Source organism: Silurus aristotelis, assembly GCF_946808225.1.
Source record: "Silurus aristotelis genome assembly, chromosome: 20".
NCBI classification, from domain to species: Eukaryota; Metazoa; Chordata; class Actinopteri; order Siluriformes; family Siluridae; genus Silurus; species Silurus aristotelis.
In genome coordinates, this window is record NC_139593.1 from 9,844,354 (window position 1) to 9,867,684 (window position 23,331).

The 23,331-nt window shown below is 35.4% G+C and overlaps 1 protein-coding gene across 2 annotated transcripts in view; it reads left to right on the forward strand.

Moving 5' to 3' along the window:
- Nucleotides 1-22,184, forward strand: part of evi5l (ecotropic viral integration site 5 like) — a 47,307-nt gene extending 25,123 nt beyond the window's left edge. For both annotated transcript variants that reach the window (XM_083523024.1, XM_083523025.1), the window contains 8 exons: nucleotides 1,582-1,722; nucleotides 6,606-6,722; nucleotides 6,892-7,032; nucleotides 9,099-9,254; nucleotides 11,902-12,048; nucleotides 13,786-13,881; nucleotides 14,016-14,111; nucleotides 17,948-22,184. In XM_083523024.1, coding sequence (XP_083379150.1) covers nucleotides 1,582-1,722; nucleotides 6,606-6,722; nucleotides 6,892-7,032; nucleotides 9,099-9,254; nucleotides 11,902-12,048; nucleotides 13,786-13,881; nucleotides 14,016-14,111; nucleotides 17,948-18,262 — 1,209 coding nt within the window. In that variant the 3' untranslated portion in view covers nucleotides 18,263-22,184. The remainder of the gene's footprint in view (nucleotides 1-1,581; nucleotides 1,723-6,605; nucleotides 6,723-6,891; nucleotides 7,033-9,098; nucleotides 9,255-11,901; nucleotides 12,049-13,785; nucleotides 13,882-14,015; nucleotides 14,112-17,947) is intronic.
- Nucleotides 22,185-23,331: the final 1,147 nt, after the last annotated feature.

Here is a 23,331-nt window from a genome sequence, read left to right on the forward strand (position 1 = left end):
ACTGCACTGTATTAAGGAGAGGATGACCGGGGCCATGTATTGCGAGATTTTGGGGAACAACCTCCTTCCCTCAGTAAGAGCATTGAAGATGGGTCGAGGCTGGGTCTTCCAACATGACAATGACCCGAAGCACACAGCCAGGGTAACCAAGGAGTGGCTCTGTAAGAAGCATATCAAGGTTCTGGCGTGGCCTAGCCAGTCTCCAGACCTAAACCCAATAGAGAATCTTTGGAGGGAGCTCAAACTCCGTGTTTCTCAGCGACAGGCCAGAAACCTGACTGATCTAGAGAAGATCTGTGTGGAGGAGTGGGCCAAAATCCCTCCTGCAGTGTGTGCAAACCTGGTGAAAAACTACAGGAAACGTTTGACCTCTGTAATTGCAAACAAAGGCTCCTGTACCAAATATTAACATTGACTTTCTTAGGTGTTCAAATACTTATTTGCAGCTGTATCATACAAATAAATAGTTAAAAAAATCATACATTGTGATTTCTGGATTTTTTTTTTTAGAATATGTCTCTCACAGTGGACATGCACCTACGATGACAATTTCAGACCCCTCCATGATTTCTAAGTGGGAGAACTTGCAAAATAGCAGGGTGTTCAAATACTTATTTTCCTCACTATATATATATATATATATATATATATATATATATATATATATATATATATATATATATATATATATATATTAAAACCAGTTATTCATCAAATGGCATGTCTTATTACTGCCTCATACCATGGTTATTTTATTAAATAAAAAGCTTAATTTGTTAACAGGTCATAATAATAAAAAAGGTGCTGGGCGCTGAATCATAATTATATCAGTATTACTTATAAGAATTTCACTGTGCTGTAATGTATATGTGACAAATAAAGGCTATTCTTTTTCTACTGCATCCGTAAGTTTCCAATTCATTACATTGGTTTTTAAACAGGCAGTTTGCTCGTCACACAGAATGTATTTAGCAGACATTCCCAGGCACACTTTGCGTGATAAGCTGCAGACAATGTAAATTAAACGGTAATTTCCAACGCCCTGCCACATCAAGTTGTGCTTTTTTTTTTTTTTTTTTTTTTTTTTATGCCGCGCCTCCTGATGTACATCTAGCCTCAGTGTGTTTCCTGCCTCCCTCTTACATCCTTCCCCCTTTAATACCAAAGCTGCCCAGAAAAGGTTTTATGCATGAGAGAATGTGTGTTTTTTTTTTTTGTTTTTTTTTGTTGATCAATATGTTTTGTTTCTTACACTTATTACTGCATGCATTGCACATGACTGGAATGACAGAAAATATCTCTTATGATGGCCGCATTAAGCATTAACAGTTTAAGCACATATCTTTCACAGCCTTGCATGTTGAATGTGGAGTGTAGGGATGCATCAAGGTTTAATCTCAGGTTCACTAACATTTTCTTTTTGCTGTAACTAAATGTTACAGCTGAATGAAAATTTTTTACTATTGAATATGACCCGATATTTATTATCATTCAACCCCTAATCCCAGTCTTTCCGTCCTCTCTAGTGCCAGCAATATAAAAGACGACATCCTGATAAATTCCTTTTGTCTGCTGTTTCAGGGTCAGGTAACGAGAGCGCAGGAAGCGGAGGAGAATTACGTGATCAAACGCGAATTAGCAGTGGTGCGGCAACAGTGCACGACAGCCAGCGAGAGCCTGGAGAGAGCACAGGATACGATACGGGAATTGCAGCAACACACAGTAAGTTTATCCAAGGTTTATTTTCTTCACATTAATTAACATGACCAGTTTCGTGTTAGATTCGTAGACATCTTCTGTAGACATCCTCATAAAGGGCCATATTCAGAAAGGAGTTACGTGCATGTAGAACGTAGATTTCATACAAACAGTCTTTGACACTGTTGGGACTGATTGACTGATCTGATCAAAGTATGTCCATGTAATATTGTTTTTGGCTTTACATTTCTATAAAAATGTGCACATGATGAAATGTCACAAATATACTCTTGACAAGGCACACATGTGCATTCAAAACCATTCCAGGTGACTACCTCATGAATCTGATGAGAGAATGCCATGAGCATGCGAAGCAGTAGGTGGTTACTTTGAATAATTTAAAAATATAAAACATTGTGGTTTGTTTAGCATGTTTTTGTTTACTACATAATTCCATATGTGTCCTTTCATAGTTTGGATGTCTATAGCATTTATGTACAATAAAAAATTTATAAGGAGAAAGGGTGTCCAAACTTTTGACTGGTTTATGCAGAGTGTGAAAACACAACTTTCCCTACATAAATATTAACATATATTTTGGACTAATTCTCTAAATCATACTGATACCAAATGATCCCAATAATACTGCTTTCCCCAATTGGTTATCCGGAAAAGATAAATATACCCCAGATAAATGTGGCTTACTAATCTTTTTTTACTGATTCACAAGCCATGGGCGTTTAAGTACATCATGAAATGTTAGCAGCTTATAAGGTGTCATTCTACAGAACAATGTCCAGAAAATAAGCTTCAGATTGTGGAGTCTAAATTATTTGAGGAATGATATTCAGTGCTATTAAAGATTTCAGTGACATTAGTGATTCTAATCACTGTCACAGTAATGATGTAATTTAGAACCACACAATGTTATACTGTTTTAGGTAAATAATTAAAGATTGTTGTGTGTTATGTATCCTGACATAAAGTGGTGTTACTACAACTGGTTTTATTTTCTGATCCCTCCACCTAATCCTTTAATACCACAACAGGTTGTCAATGCTAACTGTTTTAGATATGTTAATTAATTATATGCATAACTGTCAGTAGGCATATTTAGCATTAAAATTAGTTCCTGTAATCGTTAAAAAAAAAAAGAAGCTCGTCAGTAAGAATTCACCCTTAGAGAGTTCATGTTTTTACTGGTTATTTAACTCTGTATAATGTAGTGTGTTGTATTTTATAGTGCAGTTTCTTCTTTTTTATTTTTTCTAAACCTGGTCTATGCCTGTTTAGAAGATATGCTGTAAAACATGTACATATTTACTTCTTAACTTGTAAGTCAGTTTGACCACTTTTTCACACTTCATAAGTACAGTTGCAAGAGATGTGCGTCAACATAAGAGAAATAGTGTGAGTGAGATGTCAAACATTGCATTTTTAGGTGGGATGTCAGTGTGGCAAATTTGAATTAGCGTGTAATTAGTAAATAAGTGATTTGAGAAATGCAACTCTTTTGTTTAGAAGGAAATCTAAATGTTCCTGGAAATGGCAGATCTGGATCACCCTCTTTGGGTGTTACAGTTGAAACCAACCTACTAAGATGCTATCGAAGTGTAAAGGAACTTACAGTCTAGCAATGACTGCTTCACCAAATATAATTGTGGCAGAGCATTCATTATAGTATCATTACAATAAGTTCCTAAATATAAAGAATAGGTGTTTGATATAATGTGTTTAATTATTTTCTCATTAATTATAATGGGTCACAAAAGCATTTGATAGTTGAAAAAAAAGAAAGAAAAAAAAACTTTCACTGCCAGTGGTTGCTGGCTTGTTTGTAGGATGAATAACATGTTTAATTGAATATTTTTTTGTAGATATGAAAAACTTTTCATACTGTTTGATAAAGCATCATGTTCATCTCAAGTTCATCTCTGTTCATGTTCATGTCTGAGCGTTTGGTATATTTGATCTAAATCGGTTCATGGTGGGTTTCCACTCTGAGCAAAAGGGGGTTGTAGTGGTTAGGATAAAATGGTGCTTGTGTAGTGGCATGTGTGTGGTGCTGGTCTGTCAGACCCATGTCACACACTGACTCAGTCTTTTCTCACAAATCTCTCCTATTTAACATCGAATATGGACTTTCATTGATGTCTCATGTTCGGGGGCGGGGGTTTGTTTTTTACCACATTCTTCTTTCAGATAAAGTGTTAATTCCAGTGACACTGTGGTACCGCTAAACTTTTGACACCGCGCTGACAGAGAGGCCTGCACAGAAGATGTGACTGAGCATGTGTGTGTGAGAAAAAGCGAGATGACTGAAAGTAGAATGGTGAACTGAGTGGAAAACTGGAGGGATGCTAAGAATGAGAAGTTAAGCGCCGTGAGAATGCGTTGTATGCGCTAGGCCACAGCTTTCCCGCTAGGCCACAGCCTTACAGCAAGCACTATATGACCTCCACACATACACGCACACACTGAAACAAACACTGTTAGTTCTAAGGGAGATGAACATGGCTATGCAACCAGGGGTCTGGTTTACAAAATGTGTTATAATACAAAGATGATGGTGTGGCAGTTGAGCAAGTATCAGTTTGAACACCCGTAACAACAGTGATCTTCACACAATGTCATTTTCGGAAATTATGCTTGGCTGCGGGTTCTTGCGCTTGATTCGATTTGTACTTTCCGCAAAACAAAACCTTAAGTTCAACTGTCAGTGAGATAGATTAATTAAGTAAAGCCTTTATGTATTTTCATAATGTATAATTTGTATTATGTATAACCACAGTGGTGGATGAAGTACACAAAGAATGTAGTTGAGTAAAAGTAGAGATACAGTAAATATGACTCCAGTAAAAGTTAAAGTGCTCCCTTTAAACTTTCACTTGATTTAAAGTATAAAAGTATTTGTATTCAAATGTACTCAAGTATTCGAGTACTATGATTTATTATGACTATAATGTCTTATATATACTTTTTAACACAAGACTCTTTGCTTAATCAACTCAGTTTATGTGAAAAGACTCTAATGTGACTCTCAGCACAAAGATCAATTAATAGAATGATATTAATGAGTCAAACACTGATTTGATATTTATTGCATTTATCATGATGCCAAAACCTGCTTTTTAATGATGTAAAAAAATCGCACAAATAAGAACATGGGTGCTGTGGCAAATTAGAGTCAGGAGTTTTTTCCATCATTTATTACTCTTAAAATGTTCTGCTTAATGTTAAACTGAATGTGATACAGTTCATGCTAAGTAGATACCTCCAAGTGGAAATGGCGGTTCTAGCTTGAATGACGCCCTGGGTGAACCACGCCATGACCCAATGTCTTCCCCATTATATAGTTTTAGGTTTGAAAAGCTCCTATTTAATGAGTAAGACACATTCTCAAAGCAGTCCACAATAAATTTCTAAGAGCTCCATTCCATGTATAAATATCACCCTAAATGCATTTATTGCACAATTTATCAAACTCTCAGGACCAAGAACCAAACAACTCTTTCGACTAGTTAGGTTTTAAATTGTTTTGTTACAAGTCACATACATTATGATAAACTACATACTATAAATTATAATGTTATGCAGGCTAAAATAAATATTGTTGCTCTAAGTATAAGCACAGCAGGCAACACAGCAAAACAGCATAAGTGTTATACGGTTATTAACCCATTTCATTAAATGCATTATTATATACTATCCTCATAACGAGATTGTGAGAGATGGAGCTGCATACACACCTTTCTCTTTTGTTTGTTTTCCCTATACTTCATTCCTCTTTTTCTGAATTGTGCTCCTAAGAGTTTTGACCTTTTTTTGTCATCCATAATTTTAATTTGAGTTCAGCTCTCCTTACTGAGGTGACGTCACCCAACCCCTGTCTCTTCCTTCTGTGTATATGAGTGAGGGAACTTCTCTGGCGGTGGGTGCACACTCCTACTCTCGACCAGCTTCATTCACCGTGACAAGATATAATAATAGATGCAACTGTGCAAATGAGCGGTATATAAATAATAATAAAAAAACAATAGATTATTTTTTGTCTCCGTGGACCCCCTCCTAAAGGGCAAGATGCCTCCATGGGCGGCTGCCATGTCTCCTAAATGCGCCTCTGTCAAGCGGCAATCAAAACAAGATTAAAACATGCTCCTCTACCCTGATTGGTGACTTGTTGCGTGTTTAAATAGTTACGTTTTAATCCACTTAAATAAAAAGGAACGACTGATTTTGTGAAATGTAGTTGAGTAAAAAGTGAGATATTTGACTTTAAAATGTATTGAAGTTAAAAGTCTCTCCAAATGGAAATACTTGAGTGAAGTACAGATATGCGAAAAACTACTTAAGTACAGTAACAAATTACAATTACTTGGTTACTGTCCACCACACACAAATTGGCAAAAAGATTTGTTTGCCTTATGCGAAGAAAGAAAACCAAACAGGCCTATGAATATTTATAGATAATCCTGAGAGCCAATTCAGTATAAAATACTGTGAATTTGCCCCAGCGAGCAAATAAATAACAGGGGGTGCTAATACTTAGAAATGGAGAGAATGTTGAGGTGGCATCTCCTGGGATTTTTACATACAACCGTCTTTACAGAGAATGGTGTGAAAAAAAAAAATAATAATAAATATATATATATATATATATATATATATATATATATATATATATATATATATATATATATATATATATATAAAATATTTCTTTCAAAGAAACAGAGTATTGCTGATGAGAGAGGCCAGAGGAGAAAAGAAAAAAAGGACAAAATCATCTAATAGTTCTTAACATGCCACAACCCCTTTCCTATCTTCTGCTGCAAATCCAAAAAAAACCCAAAGGTTTAACTTTTTCAGATTAAGCATGTCAGTGTTTCTCTCCCCCTTCTTTCTAGTATACAGAGCAGTTTGTGAACGGGCTGCAGGCTCAGCTCGAACAGTCTCGCCTTCAGGAAGCTGAGCTCCTTGGTGCACTGAAGGAGATGCAGGACAAAGTACTGGACCTCGAGAAGGTCAGTATGTGTGTGTGTATATATGTAATAAACATAAACTATATAAATATAAACAAAATATGACAAACTGTCATACCATATAACTTTTTGTTTGTGTTTAAACTGACGTGTGTGTGTGTGTGTGTGTGTGTGTGTGTGTGTGTGTGTGTGTGTGTGTGTGTGTGTGTAGAGGAGCAGCTCCCTGCCTGATGAGACGAATGTAGCGCAGCTGCAAGAGGAGCTAAAACAGGTCAAGATGAGGGAGTTGGAGACACTTCGTTCCTTTAGAGAGATGCAGGATGTGGTCACTGAACTTAACCAGCGCTGGCAGGTAGCATAGCTTTAAAGGGACTATCATTTATATGTATGGCATTTGGCAGAACACCTTATTCAGAGTGATTTACAACTGAACAGTTGAGGGTTAAGGGCACTGCTCAAGGGCCCAGCAATGGCTGTGTGGTGGTGGGATCTGAACTTGTGAACCTTCAGATCCAGTGTCTAATGCCTTACCCACCTCCCACCTCAAGGCCCATATGAGTCAAAATATTTAGATGTATGTTATCACTGCGGGAACCTTTTCAGGGAAGTTTTCAATGTCAACCAAAAGGTCAAATGGTTTAGTTTTGAGCTGGGGATCTAAGAGCGTTTAAATTTCTGCTCTAGAGTATGTACTTTATTAGAGATGAAGAGCTACTGAAATATTGGTTAAACACAAACTGTACATTAAGATCAGCCTGGCATTACAACTGTAATTATATGGTAAGTGACTACTAATTAACATTATGATAAAATAATGATGAACATTCAAAGTTCTGATCATATAAGGTTGAGGGCAAAAGCTTAAGTACAAATACAAATTTATTACAGCTTTAATTAAAAAAGTGTACATGCCCCATGTGTCTCTTCACATAATGGGAAAATTCAAGCACTCATAAAAACAGTCAAAACAGTCCGCCAAGCATAAATACTTCTTTGGTAAAATAATTTAACTTGATAAAATAAAATAAAATAAATATGTTCCCAATTCCAAAAGATTTGGGACTGTACAAAATGTAAATAAAAACAGAATGCAATGATTTGCAAATCTCATAAACCCATATTTTATTTACAAGAGACCCTGAAAACATTTCAAATGTTTAAACTCTTTTAAGAAAGAAAAGTTGAATTAACAACAGGTAAGTAAGATGACTAGGTATACATTGATATTAGAGAGGCAGAGTCTCTCAGAAATAACGCTGGGCAGAGTTTTACCAATCTAAAAAGGACTGTGTCTACAAATTGTGGAACAATTTTATAATTATGTTCCTCAAAATAAAATTGGAAAACAGTTGAAAGTTTCATATTTACAGTACATAATATCATAAAAAGTTTCAAAACATCTGGGGAAATCTCTCTGCACAAGGGACAAGGGCGATTTGAATGCCTGTAATCTTTCAGTCGACGCTGCATTTAAAACGTCATGATTTTGTTACGGAAATCACTGGATGGACTCATTAAAACCTCCTCAAATCAGTTTCTGCGAACACAGTTTGCCATGTAATCCACAAATTTAGGTTAAATCTCTATCATGCAAAGAAGAAGGCATGCGTGATTTATGATCCAAAAATGCCACCATCCTCTCTGGGCCAAAGCTCATTTAAAATATATTGAATATACAGTTGAAAACTGTTCAGTGGTCAGACAAATCGAAATTTCTATTTATTTTTGGATCTCATGATAACTAGTCCTCTGGACTAAAGAGGAGAGGAACCATTTGGCTTGTTATCAGTGCTTAATTAAAAAAGCTGCATCTCTGATGGTATGGGAGTGCATTAGTGCAGTGGTGGAATGGGCAGCTTGGACATTTGGAAGGATTCCAATAATGCTAAATGGCATATCCATGTTTTAGAGCAACAAATGCTTCTTTCCAGAAAAGGAAGGCCTTGAATATTTTAGCAAGACAATACTGCATCATTACAATAGCATGACTTTCTAGTAGAAGAGTCCATGTGCTGAACTGACCTGCCTGCAGTCTAGACCTTTCACCATTTTAAAACATTTAGAGGAACATGAAACAAAAAACACAACAAACACCCAAAACTGTTGAGCAGCTAGGATCCTGTATCAGACACATAAGGGACAACATTCCTCTCCCAAAACAACTAAGGAGATCAGAGCTGGTCTCCTAAGTTCCCAGATGTATACGGACAGAAGATGTGATGCCACACAATGGTAAACATGGCCCTTTCCCAACTTTTTTGAGACGTGTTTCAGCCATTAAGTTGAAAATGCAAGATATGAGATATGCAAATCATTGCATTCAAATTTTTTGTGTTCCAACTTTTTTTTTGCAATCCACATTGTGCTTGGCTGTGTTTACTGCTAATTTAAATGACTTCCTCTATCTGTCTTTCTCAGCACTACACATCACGTGGTGGCCACTGGAAAGAGTCTCCTAAGAAAAATGCCCTGAATGAAATGCAGGACAAGCTGATGAGCATGAGACTGAAAGAGGCTCATGCACAGGCTGAGGTCAAAGAGGTCAAACTTAAAAATGGGCAATTGGAGAGCCAGGTTAGAAAGACACACACACACACACACACACACACACACACACACACACACACACACACACACACACACACACACACACACTATCTTTATTCATTGTCTTGTAGAAGGTCTTCACAAATACATAAATAATTATCAATGCAGCTAATTTAGGCTAGTTTGACACATACATTTTATTTTTAGGTATTTACATTCAAATTAGGTGGACAATGTAGGAATTTCAGAGACCCCTGCTTTTTAATGGACCCTGTTTTATAAAAGAACGAAAGAAATTAGACAAACTGACATAATCATACATAAAATTGTCATTGTACTTCTTTGCAGTCAATGACTGAAAAGCTTGAAACCCATAGACATCAACAGACAGTGGCATCCTTCCTTGGTAATTCTCTGTCAGGCCTTTACAGCAGCTGTCTTCACTTCCGGCTTGTTCATAGGGTGCTTTTCATTCAGTTTTGCTTTCAAAAAGCAAAAAAATACATTTGCCTGCTCAGATGGATTTAGGTCAGATGATTGTTTGGCTATTTAATTTTTTTTACCTTAAAATGGCTTTAGGCTTGAACTGTGAAGCGCAATCAAATGAGTTTTTGCTAAATCTGAGAAGATAATATAGCTCTATACACTCACAACTCACATCAGCAATTAATAAAGTGAACCGTTCCATTGGCAGCCATGTCTATGCAATTAAATATGGTGGTACACTTCAGATCATGAGCAGTTCCTTCCGGTCTTCATATTTTGGCCTTCCTGTTTTTGAGGCTTACCAAAGGTTTACATCTTGGGGTAAACCTTCTGTGTTGACGCTGGTGAAGAATTCATTTGATTGTTGACTTTGACACAGATTTGCCAGCTTCCTGAACGGTTTTCTTGATTAAGCCAACTGTTCTGAAGAGGCTCGTTTTTACCAGGGAGAAAAAAAGAAAAAAGTTAGTTTCCATGGTGTTCCAGTGTGTTCTTTCTTGTTGCTTGTACACATGCATTTTTGGGAGTGAAATAATTAGGGAATAAAACACCAACTAAACAACGGAACTGCTAAGCAGCCAATTAGCCGATTACTTTTGGTCTCTTTAAAAGAGAGGGCCATATTTAAAAGGTCTTTTCATTCATACAATGTCCACTCAATTTGGATGTAAATACACTTAAATTAGGGGTAATAATTTTTTTCACATCCATTATTTAAACTCCACTATACAGTGGTAGACCGCACAAATAACAATAACTTCAACAAGTCAGTGTCCAGATATTTATGAAACAGACCTTTTTTTGTAAAATTTGAATTTGGCATGAATGGTTATTTCTGTCCATCTTAGAAGACTAAATGCTTTGTTACATCATTGTTAAAAGGATTTTACTAATATTTGGATCTAAAAATCATATTCTTGGAAAAATCAAAGTAATTAATAATACTGTCTGAATAAAGTCATAGCATTTATAGAATCAAAGAGTAACATTAGGCTTATGTTGGAAAGCCGTAAGCCTACAGCCATGTCCAAAAGTTTTAAAAATGATCAGGGGCACCACCAGTGCAGAGCTGCTCAGGAATGGAAGCAGGCGGTTGTGAGTGCATCTGCATCTAAATCCCCTTTCTGATTGTCATCTGGAAAAAAGCTTGTCCAGAGAAGAAAACTTGAGCGCTACCATCAGTCCTGTGTCATGCCAACGGTGAAGCATCCTGAGACCATTCTTGTGTGGGGGTGCTTCTTACCCAAGTGAGTGGGTTCCCTCACAATTTTGCTTAAGAACACAGCCATGGACTAAGAATGGTACAAAAATATCCAAGAACATTTTTGTGATTAACAAACCTTTTTCAGCATGATTGGAGCACCTTTTGATGATGGAGCACAAAGTCATAATTTTTGGGTCAATGGTTAAAAAAAACTCCCCAGACCTTAATCCCATTGAGAACTTGTGGTCAACCTTTAAGAGGCAGCTGGACAAACAAAAACCCACAAATTCTGACTAACTCCAAGCGTTGATTATGCAAGAATGGGCTTCCATCAGTCAGGATGTGGCCCAGAAGACGTCAAGCCAGGGAATATTACAGAAGTCTTGAAAAGGAGGGTTTAACACTGCAAATATTGGCTATTTGCATTAACATTATGTAATTGTCAATAAAATACATTGACACTTATGAAATGCTTGTAATTATACTTCAGTATACCCTGACAAAAAGATCTAAAACTACTGAAGCAGCAGACTTGAAAATTAATATTTGTGTCATTCTTAAAACCTTTGGCCACGACTGTACATAACCTATGTATATTAAATTTGAATGTAAATTTAGTTGTAGGTTATCTTAATAAAGATAGTTAATAATGTTGTTTATAATAGTTTACCCCCAACATTTTGTACTTGGTACAATTTGTACATTAATGCTACATCAACATGTGTTTGAGAATGTCATGTTAAAAAAACTGATGATACAATTATGTGGCCATAGTGATTTATAAGGCATTATAGCATTTATAGAACTTTATAGTGCCATATTTATATGATATAAAAATATAATGCCATTGATAGTGTGCTATAGAAGTAAGTACAATAAAGTACAATTTTGGTGTTTTTTTCACAGCTTCATGATTCAAATGAGCAATGTTTTGTACGTGATTTCCAACTGTGAATATATGACTGTGTGTTTTGTTAAATGTAGAATCAGATCTATAGCAAGGCTATTACTCGCCACGAGAAGGAGAGCGCTACCCTGCAGGAGAGGCTGCAGAATGCTTTGTCACACAGCAAGAGCTTGCAGAGTCAGCTAAATGAAATGAAAAGGAAGCAGGCCGAGTTAGACTGCAAGGTACTGTGTACTAATTTCTTTATCACCCATGCGATCATGCATTTTGTGTATCCTTATTTTGATGTCTCTTTCATGCTGTACTTTCTGAGGTATTCATTTTATAACAATATCCTTATTGGTTGGTTTCTTTTTTTTTTTTTCCCATGATGGCTTAATTTGATTTTAATAAATGTAATCGTACTCTACAGTTTTCTACAGTACTCTACAGCACACACATGCTTGTTCATAAAGCATGAAAATGTACCTTTTTTTACATTCAACCTTAGGTTACGGCATGTCTGCCATAGTATTGCTATCTCTTTGGTCATTGTGTGACTGCAATCCCTCTACTAAACTGAAACTAGTGAACTGAAACTAAAATATGTGTAATGTTATTTATTGTGTAAATGTTCCACTATATTACTACACTACATATATTTATTGCACATATATTTATTAATTGCATGTGATGTTATACAAGACTCATGGTCTTGGGCAGCTAACATAAACATCAGACCATGTTAAATGCCGATAAGATATTGTAGGAAAGGACTGGATCGATAAGCGTATCATTACATATTGCATAACATATTGTATAGTATTCATGATGACATACAGCGAACAGTTTAACTGTGGCTGCATCATAATAACATTTTCCAGAATGCAGTACAGTTCTCAAATTGAATTTGGTTTCAAATTAAATCCAAGGTTTAGATTAATAAACATGTTCTTGATGGCTCTATGTAGTTTCTTAGAAACAGAAAAACAGAAAACGAGAACAATGGTTTATACCTGCTATAAGCAATAAAAGGAACTTATTTGTCTGAGATGTTTTACAACATTAAATGTACTGGTTTAAAGTAATACATAACATCCTTTAATAATTAATAAATATTAGGGGGGTGGAAGCTCAGTGGTTAAGATGTTGGACTTAATACCAGAACATTGTGAGTTCAAATCCCAGCACCACCAAGATGCTAGTGTTGGGCTTTTGAGCACTGCTGGGCCTTTGTGCAAGGCCCTTATCCCTCAACTAAAGAAGATAATTGTAGGTTGCTCTGGTTAGGGGCCATAAATCAAAGTAAAACATTTTAAATTGCTGTAATATAATAGGAATAATACCTTAACCCTTGTACAAAAGTTAACAACGTTGGATGTGAACGGTAAGCTTCAGCACCACACACCACCAAATTTATTTATTGAAAATAAATTCTTTGTTCTGTTATTAACTATAGTTACTAAGTAATAAATAATTATTAATCAGTTATATTTAACTAAATAATATTATAGTTCTTATGATTATTCATTTAACTGGTTATAATCATATCAGCCATCAGTAACCATAGAGAATTTGTTTGTATGTTTTTAAACAAATAATAAATATAGTTCAATCATAATAAATTCATGTTTGTTATATAGCTTCAACATACTGTATACTAGGCATTAATTCTGGCACTTAAGTACTTTTAAAGTAATAAAAAGTACTTAGGACATTTATAAAGTACCATAATTAAGCAATAATATATAATAAAATTATAGTAAAGTATTGTGAATATTCACAATGCAGCATGCAGTATAGTCGACTCTATTAGCCAAAGCTTTAAAAACCATTAAAAACAAAATCAAGTGTAATAAAAGGTCAGTGTGTATGTGTGAGTTAAAAACAGAAAAGAACTCATGAATAAATGACTGCTGTTTGACCTCTCTCTTAAAACATTTTTTTCTCCATCTTTATGGGTGTCTTGCACTCTGTTTCAGAGTAAAGAGGAGGTGATGGCAGTGCGTTTGAGGGAAGCAGACAGTATGGCAGCCATGGCTGAACTCCGGCAAAAAATAGCTGAGCTAGAATTGCAAGTATGTGCACCAATGTATGTGGGTGTGGGTGTGTGTGTGTACATTCTCTGATACACTGATATATGCTGTACTGTTTGTCTGCTATATCTTTAAATGTGGTGTATCTGTGTGTCTCATTGAATGTTGTTTTGAAGAAAGAAGAAGGGCTAATACAAGGTCAGCTAAATCATTCTGACTCCAGGCAGTACATTGATCAATTGAGGGAACAGATTGCTGAGCTTAAGAATGAGGTAAGGCTGACACCCACACACACATTCTCACACACACACAGACACTGTATTTACAGATTCTCTATGGAAAAAACAGGCATGTATAAGCATTTTTTTTTTCTCACCTACAATTCCTTGAAAAAGTTTTGTCCCCTTCTTGATTTGCATATGACAGTGCATGTACTTAAATGTCAAAGCATTATTTATAATATTATATTATTTACATTATTTAAATTATTTTTATATAGATATACAGTAAATGACTGCTACAATATATAAAAATACTTATATATTTTTTTGCTACAATATATAACATATATTAGGGCTGTCAAAATTAACACGTTAATAATGCATTATTGCAATTTAATTTTAACGCCACTAATTTTAATTAACGCACAATTGATACAGCGCGCATTTTTGTTTGACCATTTTCATAAAAAATATAAATAAATATATAATTAAATATAAAAGAGGCAACATTTAAACCTTCAATGCACACATTTATTCACTACTTTCCTTTCTCTAGATATAAAATAAACAAAACAAAAAATCTCTACTGAAATATTATTCTAAACATTTGTTTTACTGATGCGCCACGTCTCAAATCAATCACCAAAATCCGCTATGATGCACACAGCCAGCAATAAAACCCGTCTGGCAAGGCAAAGGTTTGGTTTGGTGTCCTGATGATTTACGCAATTTAAACACCATAATTACTTTAAAACATTTACAAGAATATTGTGTATTTATGCTCTATGTTGAGTATAGTTTCATTAATAATAAACATACATTTGCCTGAAGCATCCATATTTGTCCATGCTCATGTTGATTAGAGTATAAAAAATCTGAAAAGTACTAATTTAAGGTACATTTAGAACAGATAAAAATGTTCGAATAAGTTGCGATTATCACGAGTTAACTCATGACGATCATGCGATTAATCACGATTAAATATCAAAATCAAAAAGCTACTTAGATTTAATTGCTAGCTGATTTCTCTTCATAAGAAAAAAGTCCAAACCTCACTAATATCAATTTTTAATTCAGGAAAACAAAAAAAACCTTGACATATGAGACATAGGGTTGACTAAGTAAATGAACTATTGTGTTAGGAAAGCTATATATATCAATAATATATTTTATGTTAACATGGATACAAAGAAGCAGCAAAAAAGAAATACTCTTCACGAGCATGTAGTTAAAATCCCACAATGCTTATGCATACCTGTTTTTTCCTATCTTCAATTCAAACACTATATCATTGTGTTATTATACTTATTATTGTTGATGGTTAGTCATTTCCAGGCATTAGCATGCTGGTGTATCTGTGGTGTGGAGAGCAGGGTAATTTCAACCAATCATCTGTCAATCTATTAACTTTACATCTGAGAAACAGAGTAGTAAAATAGCATCAAAATCCACAGTACTGACCACACAACCTATTTCTCCCATTTATCTACTGTGCCATATACAAACAGAGGCACGCAGGGGGAGCTTTGATGCGTGTATGTATGCGCGAGACGCTGATGTGCTGTTTTTACCCCCACACACATAGTCGTCTTTACATAGGCTGTGCTTGCTCATCCAGAGACGAGCCTTTCGTGACTGAGGGTGTGAGAGTATGTTGACATTCTCCATTTTCTTTCTCTCCGTCCCTTCTTCTCTCCACTACTCTCGCTCTTAGTACTTGTCGTCTTCCTTTTTGTTGGTTTTACCACTCACCACTCTCTGTCTTTTTTTTAGTCACGTTATTTGAGCCCTACGGCCAGTGTTTACATACAAATCTAAACTTTAGGAAATCGGGTAAAATTTTGCCAGCGCCACCAGTAGCAGTTTTTTTAAAACCACTTAATCAAAAATGTTCAATAATAAGTAAGAGAAATCGGATACAATAGTTAGGTCAAAGTTTTTAACCAATAACAGCTGATTAACTAGATATTTAATATTTTCATGAAGCTCATAAAAAACTATTTTTGATGGAGAGGTCAAAGTAATTTCTGTTGCTGTTCATAATGGTTGCTATATGGTTGTTATAGTTGATTAATTATGATCATTAAAAATTTTGATTTGATTTTTATTTGGTAGCTCTTCTCTTCAGGTAAATCTCGGTGGCCTGTTTCGTACGGGTTGTGCACTGACTTTTGCTTTGTGGTTTTCACTGAAAGCTCTGTGAGGAAGTGAGAGGTGGAGTCTGCAAAGATTGTAATCACAGGGAGCTTTTTCATTGGTTTACCACTGCTCCGCCCCCACTTGCAAATTGTCTGAGCTCTACTTGGGAATTCCATGACGTGATATCTGAGATTTTTTTTTTTTTTTGGGCTCCTTACCTGTACTATTCTCTCATGCAAAGTTCAATGAGTCAAAGTAAGAGAAATGAAATGAGACATAAAATTGTGGTCCACTCCAGTCACGTAAGGAAATCCTCTCACTACGCTTTTCACACACAGAATACATGTGACTACATGCAGACTTAGCATTCCACATAAAGATGTATGTGCATGTGAATCACTTTTTAAAAGATGATGGTTAGAGTCAGTTTAGTATTGTACACATCTGCTTATGTAAACCCACTGCATTAAAAAAAAGCTGTTATGTACACTAAATACATAATGTTGCCCTGGGGAGGGATTTCCTTATACTTTTAATAAACAATCATATTTGGACCACAGCTATGTTTCCACCATCCCCTTTTTATTTACCAGAAGCAAATCAACCCATTTTATCTTATCGTGATAGTTTTGTGGGTGTTTTTTTTTTTTTTTTGCTCTTACCTCACTTTTAGCAGCAATGCAGCCTAAATTCCTCATTTATGACACACATATTCCACCATGTGTATCGAACCAGTGCAGATCAGAATTCTTACAGAGGTTACAGAGCATCACAGCTGCAGAAAAGGAAACATAAATTAAATGGTTGAATTATACTGTATGATGGAACAGAAAGTTATGTTTAAAAGCAGCTCTACTACCACTACTACTCATAATATTAATAAGAATAGTAATAATAAAAATAATTACTATTAGACATTATTAGACAAAAGTGTAACATTAGGAAAACAAGCACTGTGTGCTTTTAAATTCAGATTAATTATGTGCTTATGTGCTTGTGTCTTAGCCTGTAAATTCACACATGTATTTTTTGTTGATGTTTGTTTTACTGCTTGCTACTGCTTGCGTACCCTATTAGTTCACACATCTAATTGTTGTTGTTGTTCTTTAATATTTAATATTTAATAACTAAAATCCTAGCATATTTCAAGTTTGATTAATGTTTTTATGTGGGGTGAACATTAAAAAAAAACGTTGAATGTGCATATTTTTGTATGTGCTAGTAGTTGGAAGAGACCCATCCTTTGCTTAATGGATTGTTGCAAGAAAAAGAGAGGGGAAAAAAGCAACAATATACAATCTTTAAAAAAATCTATAGTGTACTACAGCTGACCGAAAAGACCGCAATTCTAAATTAAGTAAGATAAATGTAAAACTGGTTCCAGTAGACTACTATATATACTGTAATTGTCACCAAAAACATAATGCTCAGAGGATAATATAAAAAACATATATATTGACCTCTGAGAATTCTTGTAATAGCCTAGGCTGTGGATTGTACCTCATAATTATTATTACTTACTGAATGTTCAGCAGCTCCTCCAAGAGCTATACTGTCCTTAGAGAAGTATGTGTATGCAAAGGAGACACATGGTCAGGTTCAGATTTTAGATCCAGGTAAAATATCTATTTATTTTGTAAACTTAAACCTTGAAAACTACCTAGCACCTTGAATGTTTTTTTACTGAGGGGGCGAGGTTTCTGTAGTTTTTCTATAATGATTTTTTTCTTTAAACCACTTCATTTCAGATAAGGCAGCTACGTGGTCAGCGCTCCAAATTTCAGAACTCTGGAGGCTCCGCCTATCAGGACCTGTGTTTGTCAAGCCCGGTTTCTGCAGAGGGAGACTACCTGAGTTCAGACGATGATCTGCTGCAAAGCCCGTTGCCTGGCACAGCGCTGTATTCCCACCACACCTCGACCCGCCTGGACAGCGAAGGCAGCACAGAGAGTGACGGAGACGAGAGGAACGAATCCCATACCACCCTCCCGTGTCAGGACACAGCACCCACCCAGCAGCAGCTTTATCCAGACATGGTTTACGCTGAGGCCCCAGAGAACTGAAGTGGGGCATTTGGTGCAGGAGGGTGAAGCAGATAGGGCAAAAGTCATCAAAAGCATGGGGAGGTGAAACTCGGCACACATGCTGACACTCTCCCATGTTGATAGATCTAAAAGTCTTAACTCTGGGGTTAGTTCAGAAGGAGGACTCCATGTATATACAAAGTGGACCTAGACAGAGGTCATCCTTTAATCCCTTCCTGTGTCTCCATCCTTACATCTCTTTACCTTTTCCTCTGGAGTAGTGAAGGTAGACTTGTGCAAAACTGGTCCTGAAACGTCCAATAATACCCATCAGCATCGGCTTTAGACGCACATGATCACGCACATGCACACAAACACACTTCTAGTGTCTAGTGCCCTATTTTCATGACTGTAATGCAGAAACAGAAGTAATATTGATGACATGATTGTGAAGACGGTTTGTGTGTGAATCAATACAATAGAAAAATCATTCTTGGGTAACTTTTTCTATGAAAAGAAGTGCAGTGGTGTTTTTTTATCATCTAGTACCCATTTTTTTCAATGATGTGATGTGTAAATGATGCTCCGACATGTCGAGTTACATTTCATCGCCACACCTAAGTTTTGTTCTGACATATCGATTACTTGTAAAATGTATTTATTTTGTAGCTAGAAGGAGATACATTATATTGATGTGGGAGGCATTTACGTTGAAGTGGATCTTTTTTTCTGTTAAGGCAGTAAGCTACTGCATTAACATTTATGTTGAAGAGAGATGTTTGGAAAATACCACTGCATACATTTATTTTGGACCTGGCAAATCTAATGCCTAACTATTAGACAGAAATTAAATATATAAGGCCCTAGCTATTATCACATCCATGAGTTAGAACCCACAATAGCAATTTTTTTAACTGCACTACCACACTGAATGTGTAACATCAGTTCTTTGGGAGATGGATGATATAAATCGTAAATAAAAAGTGATCTAAATCACTTCAGGTGAGGGTGCAGATAGCAGAGAGGCTGAATGACAAATCCACAGTGCAAGCCCTTAAATATTGCAGCCTTGTCTGTACAGAGAGTCTCTCTCCACAGGAGCGCACTTTTGACATATCTTGAAACACACTCCAATCACTTTATTTGAAGGAAGGGAAAAAGGACAGAAGCTTGACATACACGTTTGTTGTATGTTAGTATGTTAATAGATGTTAATAGACACGTAGCTAAAAAAAAAAAACCTACAAGTATCTACTGTAGCTAATCTGTGTTTGTGTGTGTCTCAGTGCATAAAAACAAGGACGGTAAGTTTATTTCAGTGCTGAAAAAGAACACAAAACTACAAAAACTATATCTTACACTTGCCAAATTGTACGTTATTTATGGTTTTTTTTATTATTTATTTTTTATTTTGTATTTTTTTTTATACATATATAGAGACCAACATACATATAAATACTCCTTGAAATTTTTATTTTGTGCCAAAAGATAAAGCTGCAACATAATGGCATTTTAAGGTCTCCATGAAATGAGAAAATATCTAACGTGTGCTGCTAGTAATACTTTTTTTTTTATTATTATTATTTTTATATATAAATTCCTTATGATTTCATATATGCACATTTTCTAACACGCCTAATCCCATGTAGTATCAGTGTGTTAATGCACACTATGTGAATACTTGAGGGTTACTTGAATTTGATGTTTTTTATATAATAGATAATTTTCCATGGCAAAATTAAGTTTCCTTAAGTGTAAAATAAACTGGTCAGCACTGGGTTTTTGATTTGGCATAGTGAATTATAATGTGTAAATACCACTTTTGTTTCTTAGGCCAAATTCATGATTTTAAAACATTAAAATCTAATGAATGCCATGAAATAATTCCTTCTAAAAATATCTTGTTAGTTGTAGTTATGTACATTTCGATTTTTATCTTGGTTGTGTGAAATCAGGCCACAGCGACCATGTTTCTCATCGTGTTGACACTTGTGATGTTCTCTTTTTAATTTTTCTCTTCATTACTCATGCAGGTTCTGTGAGAATTTCTCTTGATAGTGCATTTGTCAGTCATTTCAGCCATGCCTTATTTCAATTAATCTCAAATGTACACATACCATGCTTATTTTTGAACCAGATGTGGATATGAGTGGGTGTATAATTAAGGACGGATGCCTAGATAGGTAAAAGGTTTTGCTTTGTATCTGTAAACAAAGCTCCTTTTTTTTTTTTTTTTTTTTTTTTTTTTTTTTTTTACAAATATATGTATGGTACATAACAGAGAGTGATGTGAGATGTATTTAATGTATATTATAAAGCAAATGATATTAAGAAATTATTAAGCCTGTTGTCAAAGAACAGCATGTCTATTTGTGAGCGGCAGATGTTTTACTTCTGTTTTGAAGAGGCTACAGGGTTTTTACATGGATGTGATGTTTGACAAGCAGCTAACATCATTCAGCTTGGATATTCGAATCATTTACCCTTTAAACATCTTTTAACCATCATATTCAGTATTGAACAAAAATCAGCACATGGCGAGAAGAATTACAACAAAATTTCTGTACTCCATAAACCATTACCATATGGATTTTGGATAAAAGGACGTGCTTTTATTTTTCGCAACAGCTGGAAAACTATAAAAACGCCAAAATTATTCCTAGTATTACTAAACACCAACGTATCGTGTGAGACAAGCTGGTGGACTGGGTCTGAGGTTACATATCAATATCATCTCCCATTGTGTGGCATAAGGGACTTAATGTAGCATTTTTGAAAATTTCACAGGAAGTTGGGCTCATATCTTGGTCTTCTTACATCACAACATGTAACTGTTTTGTGGTTGATGTTTGCCTTCCAGAGAATGTTGACCAATCAGGGTGTATGTGTATGCATGTGTGTGTATGTGGAGAGACCTGTACAAATATCAGTTTAAGTCCAAGCAAGATAAATGTTTGGGTGGATAAATCTTGTCTTCATACATTAATATCCAAATTGGAAGGAGTATATATTGGCTCATTTTCATGGACAGAACTTGCTGTTGGTTTATAGGCCAAACATGAACCAGAATGAACACCAAATGACCATGTTCTTGTATATCAGTCAAAGTGTCATACACTATTTCCATGGTGCTCAAACATGTAGTTTCTCAAAATATCCCACTTTAATTGTTTCACCTGCCATCACTGTGATACTGGAAGAATCTCTCCACTGTTTACATATATTTATGTTTGGTTCATTGCCTTTAATTTATTGCAATCATGGATTCAGTGAATCATGGTTGAACTTGTTTGGGGTTTCGAGACCCCTGTTCAGTGCCATAAAACTAATTTCATCAGAAGAGACTTATAACATATTTACATACCATGTATAACCCTTTTCAGATAATACTAATTCAAAATGCTTGTAAAATGAGTGCCACTAAAGACTGCTACTGTTGCTGTTAAGGATGAAGCGAAATGGCAAGAACGTAGAGTCTATTGAGTGTCAGTCTGCATCAGTTGTCCACTTTGGTAATTCACTTTGTTTCCAAAGACATTTTCTTCCTTTCCTCAGTATAAGGAAACATGGAAGCTACCTTTTGTTTCTGACCCGTTGTTTTCCGTACCTGCCCTTTGTGTTCTTCTCAATCTTTATACATTTTAAACATTTTTCTTTCATGTGACAAAGTGTGGATGCTGTCAAAGTGGCTTGTAATGACCAGTGTGAGTTCCTTCCCTTGCTAGTCACCTTCATGACTTGCTTTTAGACTTCAACAGTATTAAAGAATAAACTGTCTGGGTTTTGTTTATGCCCTCCAAATCCGGTCTATTTACTCTTGAAGGTCAACAAATGTCTCGTCAAATATTAAATAAATGAAATTCATAAAAATTATGATAATAATATTTAATTACTGTGTTCTGTACTTTATGAATGATATGAACAAAAAAAGAATAAAAATTTACACTATTCTCAAAGTTCATATGCTGGATTATGTGGTGTTTTATTTAATTTTGAATTCTATCGCACTGATATTTAATCTGTGAAGAAGACAATATTCAAGTGTGTGTGGTTTAAATCAACAACAATAATAATAATAATAATAATAATAATAATAATGAAAAACTAAACTAGTATTATTTTTTCAACCTGAGCTGAAAAAGCTTATGTATAACCCGAACTGTTAGTTGCCAAAGTTGTATATATTTTCAATACATTTAAAATGGTTGCCTTTTAGCTTTCCAGACTATATTAAGATGACCCAAATTTTGTCTAAATTCATTGCAGCTGCTCACATTGGTTTCACACTTTTGCAGCCGGTTTTCACAGCTCATCACCTTTTTTTGTGTCTTGTCACATTATCTTCTTTCTCTTTCTGGTTTTCTTTCTCTTTCTCTGTCCATTCTTTCAGACGTATAGACTACCTTTAACACCACTTGTTACCTTTTACTAACCAAAGTTAGTAAAGCAGTTAATCCCCGGATGCTTTATGCATCATGCTTTGACTCACAACTTCTAAAACCCACAGCATTCTCACTCCAACACATAAAACAGGTGATATGATATAAAATACCACTCAAAATTTCTACCAAGTAATACTGCTGTATGGTGTCATACATTTCTGTGTTTGTGGAGAGGTCTTGATTGGATTTATTTTTGTGGCCTGTGATAATCCAAAACAGAGTCTGGGATGAGACATTGACACATCAGTTTAATGCACCGCATTCTGAAACTGAATATAGAATATCAAAATTTTTCTTCTTTTTTGTAGGCGAAACACCAAACTTATCAGAGAGAGTACATATCACTTTAATTAAAAATCCACCCAACCTTACTCAAACCCTTGTGCCAAACTATAACTGATTAATAAGCGCATGTAGCACAGATTGTGGCCTGAAACAAACACATACCACCTTCGAATCAAAATGAGCTTTATGTTGTTATTCGGGATCTGTGTATTCACCTCTACTCAGAGCGTCATTGTTTGTTTCTTCATTTGCTAACGTTGTTTATCATACCTTCAAATCTCTGCACAACGTGGCAACACTTTAACTGTGAAATCTACTTCATGGACAGTAATCCTCTAACCCTGTTCAGAAATTTCCACCGAAAGAACACATTGGGTCTAA